The 23,241-nt window shown below is 28.4% G+C and overlaps 1 protein-coding gene across 1 annotated transcript in view; it reads left to right on the top strand.

Annotated features, from left to right (window-relative positions):
* Window positions 1–11,233: 11,233 nt before the first annotated feature.
* The window catches only part of LOC113389223 (TNF receptor-associated factor 4), a 37,173-nt gene continuing 25,165 nt past the window's right edge, over window positions 11,234–23,241 (top strand). The window contains exons 1-2 of the mRNA XM_026626284.1: window positions 11,234–11,361; window positions 21,296–21,346. Of these exons, the coding sequence (XP_026482069.1) occupies window positions 11,234–11,361; window positions 21,296–21,346 (179 nt within the window). The remainder of the gene's footprint in view (window positions 11,362–21,295; window positions 21,347–23,241) is intronic.

Consider the following 23,241-nt stretch of genomic DNA (forward strand, 5'->3'; position numbering starts at 1 on the left):
TCTAGGCATTGTGAATCAATCAACTTACTGTAGGGAAAGTTATAGTAATCGCAAAAAATCGAATATGAAAATTTGTATATATCTTTACGTTTCAAAACCTTCTGAACATTTCGTCTCTATGCAGTTAAAGCAGTACGTTTGCTTTGAAAAAAGTTCAGAATTTCCAAAATATTTCAAAATAAATTTTTCTTCGAAAAGTCTTTTTTTTCAAAAAAAGTAAATTTTTGTCAAAAATTTATAGTTTCTCAAAAATCCAATTTTTTCAGAGTAAATTTTTTTCAAAAATGTTAATCTTTTTTTTAAAAAATAATTTTTGGTACGGGAAGTTTCAGCAATTTGCCTTAAGGCACGATGCCATGCGTCCCACTAGTTTAGTTTTCTATTTGCATTTAACAATGTTATTATACATGCGATATACATATATTATCTAGTATCAATATGCCTTTTTGGTAAAGTTAAAAAAATGTTTACTATTTAAATTATAAAACATCTTTAACTTCCCGAAGACTAAGTTATAGTAATTGCTAAAAAATGAAAAATGAACATTTTAGATCTTTACGTTTCAGAGGATTCTGAACATTTTGGCATACCTTAGAAAAAATTTATGTTTGTGTATATGTGTGTATGAGATCACGGATCAGCCGACTTCAATGATTCAAAAAGCATTCGATTTCTTTTGATAAGGAAACGTGCTGAATAGTTTTGGGCATAGGCAGGTTCAACCGTTTCGAAGATACGATCCAGGGCAAAAAGTGCCAACAATGAAAATTCAGTTTTTGAGAGAACGGAGCATCGGATTTGAATAATTAACATTTTGTGTGTATTAACTAAACGAAGAACTGTTTAAATTTGTGAAAAGGCAGGTCCAGCGGTTATGAACTCTCAATAAAAAAAGTTAAAAAAGCCATTTGGCAGACAAAAATGTTCATTAGACATATGCACATCAAATTATCACATATTTAATAGATATATTAATATGGTGTATACATTTTGTGTCATTTTTTTGTATTCCGTACAAAGATTTTTAATTTTAAAGTTCATTTATATGGTTCAAGCAAATGTCCTCGACATTTTTGACGAATAACCGATTTGTATTATTGAAAAAACATTCGATGCTCGATCGCAAGGCGTTTTTGCAAAAGGCATATCTTGCCGTTCCGGAGGTTGGAGCGCAAAGGGTGTAAAAATGGTCATGCACTTTTTGAGAGAACGGATCATCCAATTAGATTAATTCAAAAAACCTTTTGCTTGTGTAGACGGTGTGCAAAAAAATGGTTTTACAAAAAATTTCGTAGTTTTGAAAATTTTCAAAAAAAAATTCAAAAAACTCAAATTTTTGAAATTTTTCATTATTTTGAAAAAAGAAATCTAAATTTCAAGCAATTCGAAAAATATCCAAATTAAAAAAAAAACGAATTCTTACAAAATTTGAAAATATTTCGAAATTTTCAAAAAAAATCGGATAGTTTCAAAAATTCCCAAATTCTCAAAAAATTTAACAAAATCGATTTTTTTTCATAAATTCCAAAAACATTCCAACTTTTAAAAAATTTCAAAATTATCAAAAAATCAAATTTAACAAATAATTTAAGAAATTTCTTGTAAACATACACATAAGTTGTATGCCCAATAAGCACTTATAAATTTACAGTATGTATTTATAATAAATAATCTATTTTAAATTATTCAAAACAATTATCGATTATTTTCATTCCTCGAATTTTTAATTACGGTACGTGAAGTTCCAGCAATTTGCCCTAAGGCTTTATCTAACGATGCCATGACTTAAGGCAAATTGCTGGAACTAGTTAACTTCCCGTAGGGCAAGTTATAGTAATCGCAAAAAAATTTTAATCGAAAATGAAAATTTTTGCATTTCTCGACGTTTCAAAGGTTTCTGAATATTTTGGCATACCTTAGAAAAAATGGATGTATGTGTATGTGTGTGTGCGTGTGTGTATGTATGTGCGGATACAAATTTTCGTCGACGATTTCGGGAACACCGATCAACCGATTTGAATAATTCAAAAAACATTCGATTCGTATTGATAAGGAGACGTGCTGATTAGTTTTTGGCGAAGTCAGGTCTAGCCGTTCCGAAGATACGGGACAAAAAGTGCCGAAAACGGTAACTCAGTTTTTAAGAGAACGGAGCGTCCGATTTTAATAATTCAAAAAGCATTTTACTTGTATTGACAAGGTGAAGAACCGATCAAATTTCCATAAAGGCAGGTCTAGCGGTTTCGGAGATCTAATGAAAAAAGTGAAAAAAAAATGCCATTTGGCGGTCAAAAATGATCATTAGACATATGCACATCGATTTATCAGATATTTTATAGAGATTTTAACAATAAGTATAATTTTGGTTTACATTCCTATGGGTTCCGTACCAATGTTAGACGTCGACGCGGCGCTTACGCGGTTTAATATTTCGTCTTTATGCAGTTAAAGCAGTACGATTGCTTTGAAAAAAGTTTAGATCTTTCAAAATATGTCAAAATAAAGAAAACATTTTTTTCAAAAAAAAAAATTAAAAAATTTTATCTAATATCTAGTAATTTTTTGTCTAATTGTTTATCAAAAATCTTATTTTCTCGAAGTATTTTTTTTTCAAAAATTTTAATCGTTTTTAAAAAAATAATAATTTTTGGTACGGGAAGTTCCAGCAATTTGCCTTAAGGCACGATGCCTTAATTGCCTTAAGACAGAATTCCACTTACAGCTAGTTTTTAATTTCGAATAATATTAATTTAAAGACAAACGGATGAGTTGGCTAAAAAATGGACACTAAAGGTTTCGTAACATTAAGGTTCTTACGTCTGCCTCTAGATATACCAAAAAGAGAGTGGTTATCCAGAGGATTAACCAAGAAGAAGTGAGTATTAAAAAAATATCAAACTAAATATGAGAAAAACATTTATATTTTGATTTCAAACACTTTAATCTGGAAGATTTCTAGAAAATCTATCCATTATGTTCGGCACATGTTGCAATGTGAGTTTTGTCCCCCTTGTGTAAACAATTGTCCGCAAATAACTCATTGTATGGACTCGGGAAAAGGCAATAAATATAAAAAGAGGGTATTTGTAACTAAATATGTATATGACTCCATACACTGCTGAATTAGGGGAAACTTAAATATATGTTCTATGGAAAGTTTTTTTTGAGATTTTGTACTTAACGAGCTTCGGCAATTTTTTTTTTATTTAACGATAATGACAATGAAGTTAATTTTCAAGTTCGACTATTTTACACAAGTAACATTATGTGTGTTCTCTATAAATGACAAATGTTGTCAAATGGACAGAAGTTTTGCGACAAGAGTGTATAAGTTTGTTTTACAATCGCCTAGTTTTTTTTTCTTTGAAAGGTATTCTTAAATATTGCTGCTAATGCCATGAGAAAATTTAAAGAAAAACCAATATAATCATTAGCTAGGGGTGGATAGCATCGTGTCTTAATGCAAATTGCTGAAACTTCCCGTAGCGTAATGAAATAGTCGAAAAATTTTAAACGTTTTCAAAATTATTCGTATTTTATAGACAAAATATAAAAGCTTGTATATTGTACGACGATTTTTATATATGTTTTCAAAACATATATAAATAAACATAAAAAAATAAAACAAATGGAGTTAGAATTAAAGAACCTCATTAAATTTTTCTACGAATTATATATACTGAATTGCAAAGTTATAATTATTTATTTTGAGAATATATGAGTTTTAGAATTTTAGCTAGAATTATAATTAAAATCCGCATTTAAGACCAAATAATTTAATTTTTTTTTTCATTTTTGAAATTTTGAAATTAACTTTTATTTTTTGCTTTTCCAAAAAAAACTAATAGTTTTTTGTGTTATTCGAATCGGATACTGCGTTTTCTCAAAAACTGAAATTTTAGCACTTTTTGCTTTGTTTCACGAAACGGCCGGACCCGTGTATGCCAAAAACTAACCAGCACATCCCCCCGTTAATATGAATCGAATGTTTTTTGCAACATTTAAATTGATTGATCCGTTCTCTTAAAAACTGACATTTTTAGCACTTTTTGCTCCAGATTTCCGAACTAATCAGTGGACAAAAAATTCTACACACACACATATATACATTCATTTTCTTAAGATATGCCAAAATGTTCAGAAACGTCTGAAACGTGAATATATGTGAAAATTTTCAGTTTCGATTTTTGGACGGTTAGTATAGCTTACTCTACAGGAATTTGAAAAAATAAGCAATTAAGCTAAGTTTATTTTAAGTTTCTATATTTGTGTTCAATGCGATTTTGTTATTTATATACACACTTTTCTGTTCTTCAATAATTGTTAATTTTTTATATTTCAATATTGTACAGATATGCATATACCATTTTCTTTTCCATTAATCTCTTGCCTTAACGCTTATAATCGAATTAATCGATTAGAATTGAAATTCAGCAATTTTTAAAATTGCGAGGACATAAATTTTGTCATGGTCCAATGATAATTTTTAGGTTGTTCGTAAAGACCATAAACTTTTTCAAAGATTTATCAAATCGTCCAAGTTAATTGCGAAGAAAGAGGCTGGCCAAGCGATATTTTGGTGAAAAATCAGCACGATTCTCAAATAATATATTGCGGAAAGTTTTTAAATCTTCAAAAATGTATAAGGATTTTTAAGAAAATGTCGACGAAAATTTTTACTGTTCTGCTAATTCTAAAGAAACGCATTTCACTCACAATCAGTTCAAATGATTTTTGCTCGCTCTTAAAGCTTGTGCAAATAAAAAACATATAAACTGATTGTAAGTAAAATATATAATTTATATGTACATATAAACATCGCCCTCGCTATAATCAAATTTCAACAACAATATGCAAGACATGCACAATTTATCCAGTTCAGGATACCAAGTATTATGTTTAAATAAAAATACTTGCAAGTACGTATCAAATTATTCTTACGCATGACAAAAAGTTTTCATCAATATTATTATTCGCGTATAACATGACAAATGCATATGTTATGTAGATATGACATATATTTCAAATTCAATTAATGTCACTCCAGAAAAGTGTTAAATGAGATTATTACCCTTACTTATATTTACAGTGTGTAATAAGCTTAAAAGAAATCCTACCTGAATGAAGCTTTAGTAAAGGATAAATTTTTTTGCATTCAACTTTAATTTATTTTGTACCGAAAAGTATTAGGTATGTATATTTCCATCGCCCGACACTCACAGTCTTTATATTTTTCTATAATAAAAATAAGATAAACTTGAGGTGCATGGCATCGTGCGTTAGGGCAAATTGTTGGAACTTTCCGTACAAGAATTAAATAGTCGAGAAAAAATTCAGTAATTAATAAATGTTGCTCAATGATTAAAAACAATTGTTGTAAATATTTTCAAATAAATTATTATAAATATTATACATTTTATCGCTCATATATATTATGGCAACGATCTTATCGCATAAAAAACTTAAGGATGTTTACATTAAGAAGAGATACCGAATGAATCCATCTGAGGATATATTTCTTACGCTTATAGTAACGCATATAAAATATATGCATTTTTAAACTGAAATGTTTATTTAAAATTTATATTTAAAGTATAGCTTTGTATATTTTGGAAAATTTAGAAAATTGTTAAAAAAAATTGAAAATTTTGAAATTTGTTTGAATCGTATAAGTGAACTTTAAAAATTAAAAATCTTGGTAAGAAACCAAAAAAAATGTAACAAAATTAGTACTCTCTTTTAAAATATCTTATAGTTTGATGAGCTTTTGTCTAATGATCATTTTTCACCGCCAAATATCATTTTTTTTACTTTCTCCGCTGTATCTCCGAACCCGCTAGATCTGTCATTGCCAAAACTAATCAACACGTATTCCCATCAAAAGATATCGAATGTTTTTTAAATCATTCAAATCGGTTGATCCGTACGCCCGAAATCGCGGACGAAAAATTTCATCCAAACAGACATACACACACACAGACACATATATCTATTTTTTCTAAGGTATGCCAAAATGTTCAGAAACCTCTGAAATGTAAAGATATGCAAAAATATATGCTATAACTTACCCTACAGAAAGTTCATAAAATTAAGTTGTTATTCAGTAATTAATCTTAAATTTTAAATAATTGTTCATTAACTTTCCGTAGGGTAAGTTATAGTAATCCAAAAAAAAATAAAAATAAAATTTTTTGATGGAGATTGTGTAACGTTTACGTTTCAAAACATTCTGAACATTTTGGCATATCTTAGAAAAAATGGATGTATGTGCTTATGTGAAAAAAGTTCAAAATTTTCAAAAATATTCGAAATATATAAAAATATTTAAAATTAAAAAAAGTCACATTTTGTCACAATTTTCAAAATGCTCGAAAATCTAATTTTTTCTAAGTTTTCAAATAATTTCAAAGTATTTTTAACAAATCTAATTTTCGGTGCCGGAAGTTCCAGCAATTTGCCTTAAGGCACCATGCCTTAGTTTTTAGTTTTGAACTCATTCTTGACCTAAATGTACACAATTAGTGTTTATATCGAGAACAATTTTTATCATAAGTTCAAAACAAACGATGCATTCAAATGGCAAGATTACATTCTAATTCGAACATTATAGCGATTTTTTTAACAAATTGCAAATCTATAAAAGAAAAATTTTTTTTTGCTAAATATACATATCAACAAGGAAATAAGTCATCAAGGCACAACTTTCTCTTATCTGACTATTATATTTCCTAAATTGCTAAATACCCGTATTCATATAAACAACACCATAAACGACCCCTAATTCCCCGAAAGTGTTTTTCGTCAAAATCGTCGTATACTACCACTAGCAAGTAAGGGTCCAGACCATAACAAAGCAAAGACCCTCTGGAATAATATAAACTTCAACGAGTATACGGTTAAGTTACTAAATGACATTGCAAGGGCGTACGACGGATGAATGGGCCTCTTCTGCCTCTTCTACTCGAATGTTTTCCATTCTCCCATACAATCTTTAGACCATATGCTTCGGTATGCTAAACCTGCAGGAATGTCCAAGAACTCGACTTGTGGGGGTCAGAAAAAATAACGCACTTCAGATGAAGATAATTTGAATACAAAACTAGTGGGGTGTATGGCATCGTGCCTTAAGGCAAATTGCTGGAACTTCCCGTACCGTAACAAAATGTTAGAAGAATACTGAATATTTTCTAATAGATTATTATTAATATTGTAACATTGTCTAATATTTATAGGAATTATATAAACTGAATTGCAAAGTTGAAATTATTTGTTTAAAGTATATTAGAAATATAGTCAGAATTAAAAATAAAATCTGAATTATTTTCAATATACAAAAAAAAATTGTTTTGAAAAAAAAAGTTGAAACAAATTATTTTTTGTCCAAAATCAATTATTTTGTTAAGACAAGCAGAAAGTTCTTTGAATCATTCAAATCGGCCGCTTAGTTCTCTTAAAAACTGCCATTTTTTATATATTGAGCTCCGTATCTTTGAAATGGCTGGGCCTGCCTTTGCCAAAAACTAACAAACACTTCTCCCAATAATTACTAATTGAATGTTTTTTAGATCATTCAAATCGGATACTCCGTTCTTTCAAAAACTCGATTTCTATTTTCTGCACTCTTTGCTTCGTATCTCCTAATCGGCTGGACCTGCCTTTGCCCAAAACTAATCAGCTCTTTTCCCTATCTATAGGAATCGAATGTTTTTTGAACCATTCAAATCGGTTGATCCGTGCGCCCGAAAACGTGACTGGAAATTTGTATCCATACATACATACACACACACATCCATTTTTTCTGAGGTATGCCAAAATGTTCAGAAATAATCAAAACGTCGAGAAATGTAAAAAATTTCAATTTCGATTTTCGGCCCATTACAATAACTTACCCTACGGGAAGTTAATAAGAATTAAGAGAAAGGGGTAGAAAAATCTTCATGTAATTTCGTACTTGCAATTAAACATATTTCGTCAAAGATAGTTCCCTTTTTTGAATTGACAAGGAACTTCTTTTATATCACGTGTTTTATCACTTAATCTTGTATTCGATTAAATTTTAGACGATAAATTTCACATAGATGTAATACTTGAGTTTGCTACCCTGCGGTGTTTACACTTACATGTATTCTAGATTACCAACATGTAAGATTACGTAAATTTTTCAGCGAAATCATATTTATTAGAATATGAGTCAAATTAGTTTTATAGGATTATTTTTTATATATGAAGAAAAATTGGAAAAATCCAAATTCTTTTTGGTGTCAATTAAAAATCGTACGCTAGTCAAATTTAGGACGCCTCAAGATTTTTTAGTTACCGAGAATTTAGTTTTATAGTAATATTGCCTATGAACCTAGTTATAAACTGAATGAATCATATATAAATAGAGAAGTTGAAAGAATCAAAATATTTTTTTGTGTCAAACTTCTTGCAATTAAAAATCATATGCTATCCATATTTTGGATAATCCAATAGTTACCGTAGGACTCTTATAATTTTAAATTACGATATTAATTCAAGAAGTATTTTTTATAGATAATTATATATAAGTATGCTTTAAGCAGATATCATGTTATTTCAGTTAGAATAAATTGAAAACTTAGTTTAAATTGTATATTATAAATAAATATATAAAGTATTGAGGAAGTAAATACGATTTGTCAAAAAATATGTGTAGTCCAGAAAATACTACAAATTTTCAAGCAATGCTCATTAAAATTATTTTTTACTTTATATTTTAATTCGCGAATATTTAATTTGAATTCATTCGCAATTAATAAAGAATATATTAGATATTAGATGGTAGTCTTGGATTTGTAAATATTTTGTAGAGCTTCGAATAAAAAATCCAAAAAGTAATAAAAGACACAAAAACGTTTTTAAAAAATCATTTCTTTATATATTTATTTACTGTCGACGTTTCGGAACTTGGTAAGTCAGGACATCTGTCAAGAAACATGATCTTGATAAGATTTAAATCTTAAACAATATATTTTTTGAAAAGTACAAAATGGTGGATTTTTTATATAAAATGAATAAAATTGTGAAAGAAATAACATTACAGAAGTATGACAATATAATCGAAATAAAAATAATAATAATAAATGAGTAGAGTATAATAATAATCAATCACACAGGTAATTAATTCTGTATTTTCTTGACCTCTTTTTAAAACTTTCTAATTTTCTAACATTTCGAATATTTAACTTCCCGAAGAAGAAGTTTATGTTTTTATCAAAAAATCCGATTTGCTAATTTTATGTTTTCTCGACGTTTCAAGCCATTCTGAATCGAATGAGACCGAATTCGGAAAAAGTATGTGTGTGTGTGTATGTATACAGATTTTTTGCCGTAAATCGACGTTTTCTCGAAAACGGCTGGGGCGATTTTAAAAATTTAAAAGCCATTCGATGTATCTCGACGAGGACGATCGGCAGAGACTTTTCTTTATAAATAGCAGAAAAGTGAAAAATTTTTCGTCCACGTTTTAGCCCGAAATTCTGAATCGATTTTGAAAATTCAAAAGCTGTTCGAAAGATATTGGTTGGGAATCGTGTTCATTAGTTTTTGGTAAAGATCGGCCGGGCCGTTTTCTTGTAATAAAGTGTTAAGAAATTTTTTTTCGACGATTTTTATTATTATTTTTTTGACGGTAGATACTATAGTCTTCTAGATCATACTAAAATATTGCGGCCCTACGACAATTGGTTTAACTTTGAAAATTCGTCAAAGTTTGCAATTATTGGTTTGACATTTGTCAAAATTAGACCTTTCACCGACGTTTTCCCTAAAACGTCTGAACCGATTTCAGAAATTTAAAAGCCATTTGATGTATTTCGATGAGGTCTATCGTTTGTCAGTTTTGTGCAACAATCTGCCAAGCCGTTTCTTTGTAATTTAAAAAAAGTGTTAAACTTTTCGTCCACATTTAAGCTCATCCTACCGAACCGATTTTAAAAAATCAAAAACTGTTCGAAAGATATTAGTTTTAGGTGAAAATCTACTGAGCCGTTTTCTTGTAGTTAACTGTTGAAAAAAAAATTAAGCCGATTTTTATGAATTTTTTTTAGCGATATATATCATGGTCTTATAGAACTTACTGTAATATTACGGCCTTACGACAAGTACTTTAATTTTAAAAATTCATCAAAGTTTGAGAAAATGAGTAGTTTTTCTGGCGTTAGCTAAAATTAAAATTAGACGATTTACTTGGTATAACAATATAGTACTTGGTCTTAATAAACATACTAAACCATTAAAATCTTTACGGAAACTGGTTTAAATATGATAATTGTTGATTTTTGAAAAGTTGCTTTTTGAAAATACTGCGAGTTAAAGTGTTCGTTCGTTTTCAATTATGTGTAATATACTTTATTTTTTTTTCATTGATTAAGTCGATTTTTTACACATATTGGGAAGTTCATGTAACTTGCCTCAAGGCTAAATACCAATACCAACTAGTTTGTTATATAATCCACTCATTTATTTTTAATATTTTCATTTTAATTATATTATCATATTTTTGTAATGTTATTTCTTTTACAATTTTATTCATTTTATATAAAAAAATCACCATTATCTACTTTTCTTAAATATATTGTTTGTTTAAATCTTATCAAGATGATGTTTCTTGACAGATGTCCTGAAAATGAAACGTATCTAGTTTCGAAACGTTGTTGCATATAAATTTTATGATAGCATGTATATTCGTATATGAAATAATCATAAATATTAATATGCAAGAAATACTAGGAATCGAGAACCTTACCTTGTGCTCCCCTGTTGAAAGCAGCTGCCCCACCACCTTGAGCTCTTGTTGTGCCAGCGATTTCTTGCTTGCTTTCCGCGAAGTTCTTCAGTCAGCGACTGTAACTCATTTCGTTGGGATATCCCAAACGGAAACCGTTATTTGTGTATTTTTGTTTAGATTACACAGTAGTATATTTCAATATATCTTCATCTTCCTTCTGCAACAATATTAAGTGATTGTTTCAAATATTTTTTAAAATTAAAAAAACGTTTGCGTTTAATATTTTTAAAAAATTGTGATTTTTATTTGTGAACATTGAGTACAAATAAATTTTTCATCTCAGATACTGAATAATCATATTTATGCTGTAAAGTGCCAAAGTGTGTACACCAGTGTTTATAACAAGTGTTCAGTGATGAATTAAAACTATAGCACATACAATTTCTGTTTCCTTCAAAACTACTATTTTTCTAAACTATCATCATGGTACGAAGCTTAACTCAGTGGACGAAAACTTTAAGTTTTCCTGCTAGGATATCTCCTAACAGAGGTTCCAAGGAATGTGTTGTAAATGTTAACCCAGGTTCACCCATTTCTTCCGGAGGAACTCCGTCTCCGCCGCCACCCCCGGAAAGAAAAGGAGCACCTACTCCGCCTCCGAGGCCTATCACAGAAATTAGTCAAATTGTAAGTGGCCAAATTAGAAATTATAATTTTGGAATCAGATCGAGTCATTATTCAATGTAAATATATTTTTTTAATTTTTTTCCAAAAATAGTTTTTGCTTCTAAATCCGATAAATATAAAATATTGTACAAGGCATAGATTTGAGTAATAGTTGAGTTAATGGTGTAATTTTCTGATTACAATTTGTTGTTCTAAGATAAATTATTTTTTAAACTAGTGGTGTATGGCATCGTGCCTTAAGGCAAATTGCTGTAACTTTCCGTACCGTAATTTTAAATTTTTAAGAAAATTGAAAAAAAAACGACTTTTATATATATTTTTTGAAAATTTTGAAAAAATTCATTTTTTTTAGAAAATTTTGAAAAAAATCAATTTTTTTGAAAATTTTGAGTTTTTCGGAAAATTTTGCAATTTTGGAAAATTTTGAAATTCATTTAACTCGGTTGATCCATAGTGTCGAAAATGTTGAGAAAATTTGTTTGAAAGATATAAGAGGCTCTAAACATTATAAATCTATTTATAGAACCCGAAGAATTGAAAACAAAATTTTTACTTATTAAAATCTCTATAAAAAATATCTGATAATTTGATGTGCATATATCTAATGGCATTTTTTTTAACATTTTTGTGGATCTCTACTGGACCTACAAATTTTTATAAAAATTTCATTTCGTCAAACCAAGTGAAATGTTTTTTGAATCATTCAAATCGAACACTCAAAAACTTAATTTCTATTGTTGGGATTTTTTGCCACGTATCTTCGAAACTGCAGAACCTGCCTTTGTTAAAAACTAATCAGCACGTCTCCCATCAATGGGAATCGAAAGTGTTTTGGATCATTCGAATCGGTTTATCTGTGCTTTTGCAATAGTCGACAAAAATTTGTATCCGTACATAGATACACGCATACATCCATTTTTTTAAGGTATGCCAAAATTTTCAGAAACCTTAGAAAAGTAAAGATATGTGAAAATTTTCATTTTCGATTTATTTGCGATTACTATAACTTATCTTACTTTAAGTTAATAATCATTTTTAGTTAAAAAATGTATTACTAAAATACCTTGAATTATTCGTTTATAAAAAAAAAATGTGATTGAAGCAAATAATTTCAAACCCACTTTTTTAATTTAAAAATTTTAAATTATTTATGTAGAAAGATCTATAAATGGAACTGAAGAAAATAATATCAAATGCGTTTCTTAATGTTTTTAAATTAAAAACATCGGAATTTGATCGATTATAAAATCATCAGAGTAGATATATTATTTTTCAAATAAACCTTTTTCGATAAAAAAATCAAGCGTTTGTAACCAAATAGAATAACAAAAAAATGGGACCGAAAAAAATAATTTCAAATGCATTTTTTTATCAAATTTTTCAAATAGTTCGTATAAGAATAATTATAACTGTAACATATAACACAGGAATTTGATCTAAATATTTTTTTTTAAATTATCAGAGTATTATGATTATTTATCAAAGAGCTCTAGAATATTTCCAATGCATTCTTGATGTCTTTAAGTAAGTTAATTAGTCAATTAATGACGTTGATGGTGACAGAATAAACTTTTTAGAATGCATTCAGAACAAGATAACTCGGTAATATATGCTTGGAATCTGGCACAAATGAATCATAATGTAGTGATCGAATGCCAATAAACTCCTACTTTGGTTGTGGATTAAGTATCAACTTTCTTCTCATTTAGAAATGATGATAATAGCTTCTTATTGTATTGATATTATTATTATTATATTGATATTATTAATATTATTATATTGGCCTAGCTTACTTAGAGCATATAGACACCTACAACATTTCATTTTTATATTTTATACCATTTTTATACATATTCTTCTTTTATACAGTTGCTTATTTACAACTAAATTTTTCATTCTTTATTTTGCTTCTAAATCTGCTTCTCTTGCAAATCTTGCTTTTTTTTCTTATTTCTATTGTTTTGTAATTCAAATTAAATGACAATTCTTATGTCAACACAAGGACTCGAACTGAGTACCCTGGCGTGTGAGTCGGGTTTGCCACTGACTGAGCGATTCCCGCCACATTGATATTATTAAAATACGCCTTAATAGTCCATAATAATAGTTTTGAAACATTCTCAGTTAGTGGATAATGAATTTAATGATTTTTTATATCAATCGAAATATTTATGATTATTTTATTGTAATGATATATAACTTAAGCTACGATCAGTTTTGTAGTATTAAATACAAAATTTAATGATATTTCTAAAAATATTAAAAATTCTTAAAGCTTTTTTTACATTTTCTTCACATTAATATTTCTAGAGTGCATAATTCGAATTTTGAATTTGGGAATTTTATTTATTTCATTTTAGCTATCCACAATATTTTTTTGATAAGTAAAAAAAATCCGAAAATCCAATTGTGATTTTTTAAATTTTAATCAGTGATTTTTTAAATTTAGTCAGAGATTTCTAGGACTTTATCGAAAAATACTTCCAGTATTACTGAAAAACTTCTTAATTTTGTTTTCATTTTTCCCATTGCCAATGCCGATGATGGTAATATAACATAAATAATTTCACCTGTCAATTTAATTTTTTAATTTATAATATATTTTAACTTTAATCTTTTTGAAACTTTGTAAAAATATCTTTTAGATACTGTAAAAAATTTCAAAAAAAAATTGCTGAATGATGACACACAACCGTGTCGAAACGTATAAACAAATAGTTCATTAGTTATTGTTTCTTTTATTTCGACGATTGGCTGCAAATTAACAATCAAGAATATGTCTCAACGTCGAACAAAAAAATATAAAAATTATAAACATAAATAATATATTTCATTATAGTTCTTGTATAACTTTAAATATTATAACTTATCTTTTGTGATATCATATTGTGTTTGTTAGGAACAATATTTAAAGAATTATATTAAAATTACAAAATCAAAGCAAATAAATATTGTACCAAGTGAAGTATACCACCATATACATACAAACCTATAATTTACAAGTTTTTATTTAATAATTGAGTGTTGAAAATGTCAATATTGCGTTTACAGTTCGTGTGACTAAAGATTTTTATTATTTTTGTAATTCAGTAGGGTGAATTCTCATGGGAAAACATAGGGGGTTGTAATTAAGACTAATTACACATAGTGGTTGGGAAAAAATAGTCACACCCATTTTCAATGCACCCAGAAATGCATTTTTCGAATATTGCTTTATCTATACATGTTATTGGTTATTTATTTATAATATAAAATAAGGATAAAAATACGTAACTGTGTTTCAGAAAAAAATCCAATATTGTTTCAAATTTCAATTAATAAACATATAATGGTTGTATGAATTTTTGAAAATATTTAATATTTTTCATTTGGCTTGGTACGATATTCTTGCATATTTGGTGCATAAAACACAATAGTATTAGCAATATATTTTTTAATAAATTTGGGCTTTAAAAGGCCTTATTGTAAATGGATTCTGATGAATGGCTTCAGAAACAATCAAATCTTTTAGAAATAATTCTTTACTAATTCTTACTTGTGCAATATTTTTAAATATTTATTTATTAATATAATAAATGGTATGAAGTTAAAGAAGTTAAAACATGAAGAAAGTATCGAAATCTACTAAGTCGATCTATAAATGTCTATTTGACCGCATATTTCGATTAAAATTTCCCTCAAGAATCCGATCAAGTTCGATCCGATACAATGTTAATATACGTCAATGAATAAAAAATGCCTTCAGCTATTTTTTGTACATTTGCATAGGCTCCCAAAGACCTGGGTCAAATAATAATATATGCTAAGAGGTCTCGGCCGCAAATAAAAATATTACATTAATGGCCCCGAGCCATACGTTCTATCTCGCACAGGAAACATCTTGGTGAATGAAATAAATTCCATAGATTTGATTTAAATTGATTTGTAGATAAATCGTATGACTAATCTTATACTAAACCTTTATAAGTTTTGTTTAGATTTCTCGAAAAATATCTAGATAAATTTACTAGCTTATTGGCTAAATTTTTGGCTTTTTCAAATGTGTAAATTGTCAAATGTTTAAATTTTTGAATATTCAAGGTCAAATACTTGCATTTTCAAATTTTCACATAAAAAACGGGTGTTCCACCTGAGGAATTTCTTGTGGACAATTTATTTCATATAATTTTTTTTTACGTCAACAGACAATTATACCTGTGACATGATTTATGCTTTAAATTCTTATCGTTGAGCCTAGCCCTAGGACGTGGTTTAGCAAACTGTAGTCCCGGGTCGATATCAACCTGAATCTGAATCGGTCGATATCAATCAAATTTGGTCCTTTTTGCCCCACCCACGTGTAAGCTTTCTTAGAGTTTATATAAAAAACTGTTGAATCTGACTTAAAATTAACAATACATCTTATAAAACAATTAAACTAAACGTAATATCTAAACGTATATCTAATAATTATCTTAAGGTCTTGCAAACTAAATAACAGTGCTCACACCCAAAAAACTACAACAATATAAAATACTTTTGTTAAACATTTATAAACATTATCATTTATTTCTCGATAGCAACGTCGTAAGAATCATGGTGAAGGCTGGTTTTACATCTTTTTCCCTCTACTTTCAAATATTGTTGGTAAAAATATCCTAATTCTACTTGTTTTTGAAATATCGATGATGGACTTTTTTAGGATGTTGATGGGTACCCTGCACGAACATCCTAGAAATACATATCTCATGTATAGTCAAAATAAAAAATGAATGGTTGACCGCTGAGTTGTCTTTTAGGAAACACATCTAAGAAAACTAGCTTATAGAACATGTAGATCAGATTGCTGTAGAATTAGAAAAAATAATCTTATATTCAGCTCTACATTGGCTAATTTTCATCGGATGAATATGAGATATTTTATCTATGTGAATATAAAAATCAAGATTCAAATAGAGTTGCAAAATCAAAATGAATATCATAACTGTAATAAAGCATTCTGCAGCACAATTTATTGCAAAACTGCAAAAAGTGATCTTGAATAGATGTGCGCCATTTTTTTAACATAAAAATGAACGGGTGAAATAAACTAATTTTGTATGCTTTAAATTCTTATCTTAGGGCTGGCAATCTTAGTCCTTGGTAAAGTCTAACTTCGGGCAAGTTTGATATCAAGCAGTACAAATGATCTTCCATTCAAAATTTCGCTGGTATTGCTACAACATGTATACACCAACAGTTTTAGATATACATATCTAGTAAAGTCTACACATTCAAGAATGGTTGACCGCTGGTTTGTCCTCTCGAGAAAACAGCTAGGTTAAGATGTACGTTAGAAAAACAGCTTTATACAAGATGTAGTTCTGCTATCTGTTAAAAAAATCTCATTTTATTGGCCAATTTTCATTTATTTTATTGCCAGGGTGCTGTACTATTATAATGGGTAATTATTTTTCCGAAATAAAAATAATTGGGTGAACTAAACAAATATTGTATCTTTTAAATTCTTATATTCCATACCTGACCAATCCCAACTTTGCTCAAGATTGATATCAAGCAGTATGATCAATCTGTTATTCACTTGAGGTTATAGATCTGAAATATGATCTTCCATTGAAAATAGCCTTTTATGGGTATTGCTACAACATATATACACCAACACTTTTAGAAACACATATCTAATAAAGTCTACACATTCAAGAGTGGTTGATCGCTGGGTTGTCCTCTCGAGAAAACATCTAAAAACAGCTTTATATAAGATGTAGTTCTGCTTTCTGTTAAGAAAATCTCATTTTATTGGTCAATTTTCATTCATTTTATTGCTAGAGTGCTGTACTATTATAATGGGTAGATATTTTACCTATATGTATGTATAAATCAAAACTCGAAAAGATTTGCAAAACCATCAATTAATCTCATAACTTCAATAAAGTCTCCAGCGGAGCAATTTATTGCAAAACTGCAACAATCGATCTGACACGTGCGCCCTTTTTCCAAGTAAAGACATCTGCCACAGTCCAGTTCAACTGCACCTGGCTTCTTATTCTTGTGCCTTTTATTCCATAATAAAGCAGCTGCCTACATAACGAACAACGACCTTGCTTCAAGCCGACCGAAACCGTAGCATAAACTTTACTTATTAACATCAAAAATTCAGGTAATGCTCTACTGCATATCGTACCTACTCCAGCCGCAGAATAATGAATATTTATAAATGTTTACTGGCCATATATGGAATATTAATTGGACGAAGAAAAAGTAGAGAGAAAAATCGAAATGCTATATGTAGAAAATAGAAAATGTTTTTACAAAATATGTAAATATCAGTTGAATGAATGTTTAAAATTATTATCAGTCCTGAAAGGTAGATTTTCATACCATTCACTTCTTTAAGAGGTAATTCCGCTCTAGGTCCAAATTACTTGTGCTAGTATTTTTTTATAATTTTTCTGGTGGCATTAAAATTATATTTTCTCAAGAAGTATAATTTAGCTTATATTTAAGTAACAAAATGCTAATAATTTCTAAAATATTGGCACCAGAGTGTGCTTGGGTCACAGTGTGGTGACTACACCCATTATAAGGGTCTAGATTTTGGGGTGCTATGGGCAGATTTGGCGCATATTAATATTTTTGGAATTGGTGAGAATTTTAATTAAATCAATATTAATTAAAATAGGGTAAGTGGTGTTACCCCTTAAGCTAAAAAAGCATAATTAATTTACTGGATATATATTTCACACAAGTGAGGTATTAACTTCCTCTAGGCCCTAGAGTCTCGGGTAAGTTGTAGTAATCTAAAAAAAAATCAAAAATGAGAAATGTCTTTATCAGTCTTTAGGCATATCTTTCAAAGGTTTCTGAACATTTCAAAGGTTTCAAAGGTTTCTGAACATTTTGGCATTTCTTAGAAAAAATGAATGTGTGTGCGGTGCGCGTTTGTGTGTGTATGTTTGAATACAATTTTTTGTACAGGATTTCGGGCGCACGGATCAACCGATTTGAATTCAACAAGCGTTCGATGTGAAAACATGTTGATATAGTTTTTGAGAATGGCAGTTTTAGCCTTGTTTGAAGCTACAGAGCAAAAAGTGCAAAAAATGGAAATTCAGTTTTTGAGAGAACGGAGCAGCCGTTTTGAATGATTCAAAAAACTTTTTGCTTGTATTGACGGAATGAATTTACAGCTTTGAGAAGACAGGTTTAGCGGTTTCGCAGATAGCGGAAGGTTAGAGTTCCATACCAATATGCACTTTCATACTAATAAATATGAATTTATGGTTTCCAAAATATATTTGCTAGTCCGTACCGTAACAAGATTTTCGGGTAAACATTCGAGAAATACAAATAATCAATAATCAAAAGAAATTGTTATCATTTATTGATTGATTACTGATTATTTGTATTTCTCGAATGTTTACCCGGGATTCTTATTGCGGTAGGGAAAGTTCCAGCAATTTGTGTATATTAAGACCCAATACAATGCACGACTAGCAAATATATTTTGAAAACAATAAATTATAGACAACACACCATGTTGTAGTATGACGTTTGTATCTCATGTTTTGTTTTGTAAACTGAATAAATTGCTTAAGAAGAAGTTTGTTATTAATATTATTTCAAATTCTGCCTAATAATAGAAGAACAATAACTTCTTCGAATGGCACATGAAATTTATATCGATAATTTAATTGATATATAAAATTGTATATTTTATTTTTCAATTAAAAGCTACTTGTACCGTATTACTAAAAAGTTCTTGAGAAAGTTCTACTATTAAATGAATACATTATTCCATTGATATTTATAATTGCCTAAATAAATAAAGACATGCCGCTGTGTTAAAGATTGAAAAAGCAACTGTTCTACAATTTTACAATGAATTGGTAATGAATATATTCCCAAGAGAAATATTAGTTTTTATATATTATATAATCCGAAGATACTAATTTTATATGGTGTTGCTTCGTGAGAGCGAGAAGTTACTTGTAAAAGAATTCTATTTCGTATCCATTTGTGGAAATCCATTTTATGCATTTGCTCTTTTATTGTTTTATATGGTTTTTCTTTTCCAGTTTTGCAGTTTTAAAATTGAGTAATAGATTCTTTTAATATTTTTTGACATTATTATAATAGTAAATATTTTACACATTTTTTTAGCGTTGTAATTCTGATACCATAATAATGAATTGAACATGTTCAGCGTTTCCAGTTCTTTTATAAATATTTTTTTGATCAGAATGATCATTAATATGATTATTATTTACATTTCTATTATTAAAATTTTCAATTTGAGAAATATGATCTGTTGACCTCAATAAATTGATGGATGTGTTTCTATATGCATTGTTATATATAAATATGTCTTATTCTTAGCCTAGCATTCATGCGACTGCATTTATTTACTAAACGTTTATGAATTTACAAACAGTTTCTATCACAACGTTTGGTTCACAGCTGTGATATATAGTGTTACATTAAATTTTCATTTTGAGTTTATTTAAATAAATAGATACCATAAGATAGAATAAGACAAACAAAACATTAAGAAATATAATACATCATCTGTTCATCGTCAGCAAGTACAAAACATTAGAACAAATTGCTTAGTAGAAATTCACGATATTAGAAGTGAAATATATGTTTTATAATTTTAATAGCATTATAAAACTTACATTTGTTCACTGTACTACTTTAATCACAATAAATACTTCTGCGGCCAGGTCAAGGTTATATACAGTGTTGTAGCTATTTCATAAAATTTCATAAAATTCCTTCAAAGTTAAAACTAATACTTTGGTTTTGTTTGCTCCCTGGCTGCGGAGCAAAATGGTCCAGGTTACAATGGTGAATAAGCTGGGGATTTTTATGAACATATTTCGATAGTTGCTTATTGTGATGCAGATTATTTGGTTTAGATAGTATAATTACTCAAAGTCAAATTGCTCCTTTATGCCCCCTATGAATAATAAAGGTCTCCTTTTCTGCAAACTATGCAATGGAACTCTATTTTGTATAAAGTTGTAATTTTTACCTATTTATAGCATTTTACTTTATATATCTGACCAGCTTAAAAAAACGTATTTCAAAATCAAAACTTGAATAAAATATATTAAAAAATAAAATATATTAAAATAATTTAAGTAAGATTTTCAACATTTTACGACCTGATGAGTGTAAACCATCTAAAAATTTAATAAGTTTGTAAATATTGTTCCGCGGAAGCCAAACATTTTCTATGCACGTGGAGCATCTAAAAATTTCTTCACACCAAAAAATAATTGCTTTAATTTTCAAATCTTGTTACTGCTCTACTTACTCCTTAGAAGGTTTTTAGAAAATATTGACTAATAAGCACATTAGTATTGTATTTTACGTTTTTAAAAGTGCTTGTTAGTCGGCTGTTAATAAAACAATAGAATGATGGAGTGTTTACAGTACGTGCGCACGGTAATATCAATTAAAACAATTATATGAAGAAATCACGTTATCTTTGATACACAGCAAAATTTGTTCGAAGTTAGAATGTTTAATTCAAGGTAATTTATGTTTCTTCGCAGAATTAATAATATAGTTATTATAGATTATGATAAATTTTCATGGGAAAGTTTTAGATTTAATGTTGGCACAATAAAGAAACTTGCTCAAATTATAAAAAGGTGAGCTTTGTTGTGAAGCAACCAAACGGTAGTCTTATCTTTTTTATTGTCGGAAAAGTGCTACTTTTATTTGTAAACATATTCTCATATTTTTTTATAAATATAAATTCATAAGCTTTCAAACTTGGAGTAAAAATTTTCAATCCAATTGAAGCCAAATAGAATGCTATGAATCTTTTAAAATCAGCACCCTATTAATAAGAATCGACTGTTTCTTAAGTATTTCAAATCGATTGATCCGTGCTCCGGAAATCGTCGACGAAAAATTCAATCCACACATAGACACACACATACACACATGCATTTTTTCTGATGTATGCCAAAACGTTCAGAAACCCTGAAACGTAAAGATATGCAAAAAATTTCAATTACTATTTCTGGACGATAAATGAAACTTCTTGATAAAATTTAAGCCTAAAGTGATCAGCCTTTAAGGTCATGCTATAATTTATCAATTTTCTTGAAAAAAAAATCAAGGTGCTGAAAATTACACAATATATTCCCTATGACGATAAAAGAAATGACATCAATATTTAATATTTTGGTATGTATATCATATCATGAACAATTTTTTCCAAGATTTTTTCTGTCGTGATACTTTAATCCTAGACAAAACATTAAAAACGCGACCTCTGCTTTAATTTTTTTCTTTACTCTACTTATAATTGTACTAAACACATTCTGTGACGGTTTGTCCATGTGAACATCTACATACTGTTATGTTTTTTTGGTGATATTGATTACATAGTAACGAAGAGAGAATTCATTCTTAAAACGCTCAATTTTTTTCAGTTTTTTATTTACATGCCCCAGGGGAACACTCGGATCCCACGCTTCGAACTAATTTGTTCTGCATACTGAGAACGTCAAACATTTGGGCGCGAAAGATTATCGGAAAATATAGATTTGAAATAAAGGCAGACAAAAATTAATGTAACTAACTAATAATTTTACTTACAAGGACAACCTCAGTTTTACTATTCTGAGATTTTGTTAAAACTTTGCATGGCGATAGATTTGATAGTCATATAATATATGCTTCTCATAGGCCTATAATATTTTAAGGTATTCGGTTTGACTATCAAATCTATCGCCATGTGAAGTTTTATTAAAATCACAGAAGAGACAACCGCAGGTTCTCCTTGTTAGGAATGTAATAGATAAACAATTATAAAACCCAAAACTTCCTTTTACAGGATATAATAAATGATGTGAAGATTATCTTTACATTTAATTATTTTTTAGTTAATTATTCTATTTACATTCTAATTTTTCAAATCTGATGAGAAATAAATTGTTTTTTTTTTAATCATAATAATTCAAAACATTAATTGCTTTCCTTGTTATGAAATGTATTAAAAAATCTTTTCCAAAATATTTAATTGGCAAATAATATAGCTTATTAAAAAACAACTTTTCAAATAAATTCAACAAAGAGTTAATTAAAATTTCATTATTAATTTTATGTTTTTCTCTAGTCTTTGTTTATAATATTTATATTTTATAGCGAATAATATTTTCAAGATAACAACAGTATCAATAGCATTTTTGTTTAAATTAATAAATGTTTGTTTATATGAACTGCGATTTGTATAATTATAACGTATTACATTATATATTATACATAATGTATAATTGATCATATTTTTTGTATCAACCAAATTTTACTCGAAAATGATAAGAAACGCAGTAAATTTCCTTAGAATTGCTTCTTATCTCTATAAAATATTTTAAACTGAAAATATAAATATTTTTGGTAATAAATTTAGATATGATTTTCAATTTCGTAAAATTTGGATTTCAAATTCATCAAAATGAATTTTTAATCAAATTTTTGTATCAAACGAAAGTTTTAGGAGCTTATTCTTGTAACAAGTGAATGTTCCCGTATAGCGCCTTAAGCCAAAACCGTTTTGCTGAAACAAAACAAAATAAATATTGACTTCATATCTTGTATTACTATTGGCTATAGCGAAAATCTTTGGATACTACATTTTTCAATAATTATATATTTGGAGATAAGTTAACGACCTGATACTCATTCATTCCTTTGAAAATATATGGAGCATTTTTAATAGGGTAGAGCAGGGCTTAAAGGTGCACAGGTAAAATGGTCCACCACCAATATATAAAAAGCAAGTGAAGTTAGAATTTTTTATCATATTT

The sequence above is a fragment of the Ctenocephalides felis genome, unplaced genomic scaffold, assembly GCF_003426905.1.
Source record: "Ctenocephalides felis isolate EL2017-DRISC unplaced genomic scaffold, ASM342690v1 CF-g0.4_SCAFFOLD_03573, whole genome shotgun sequence".
Classification (NCBI taxonomy): Eukaryota; Metazoa; Arthropoda; class Insecta; order Siphonaptera; family Pulicidae; genus Ctenocephalides; species Ctenocephalides felis.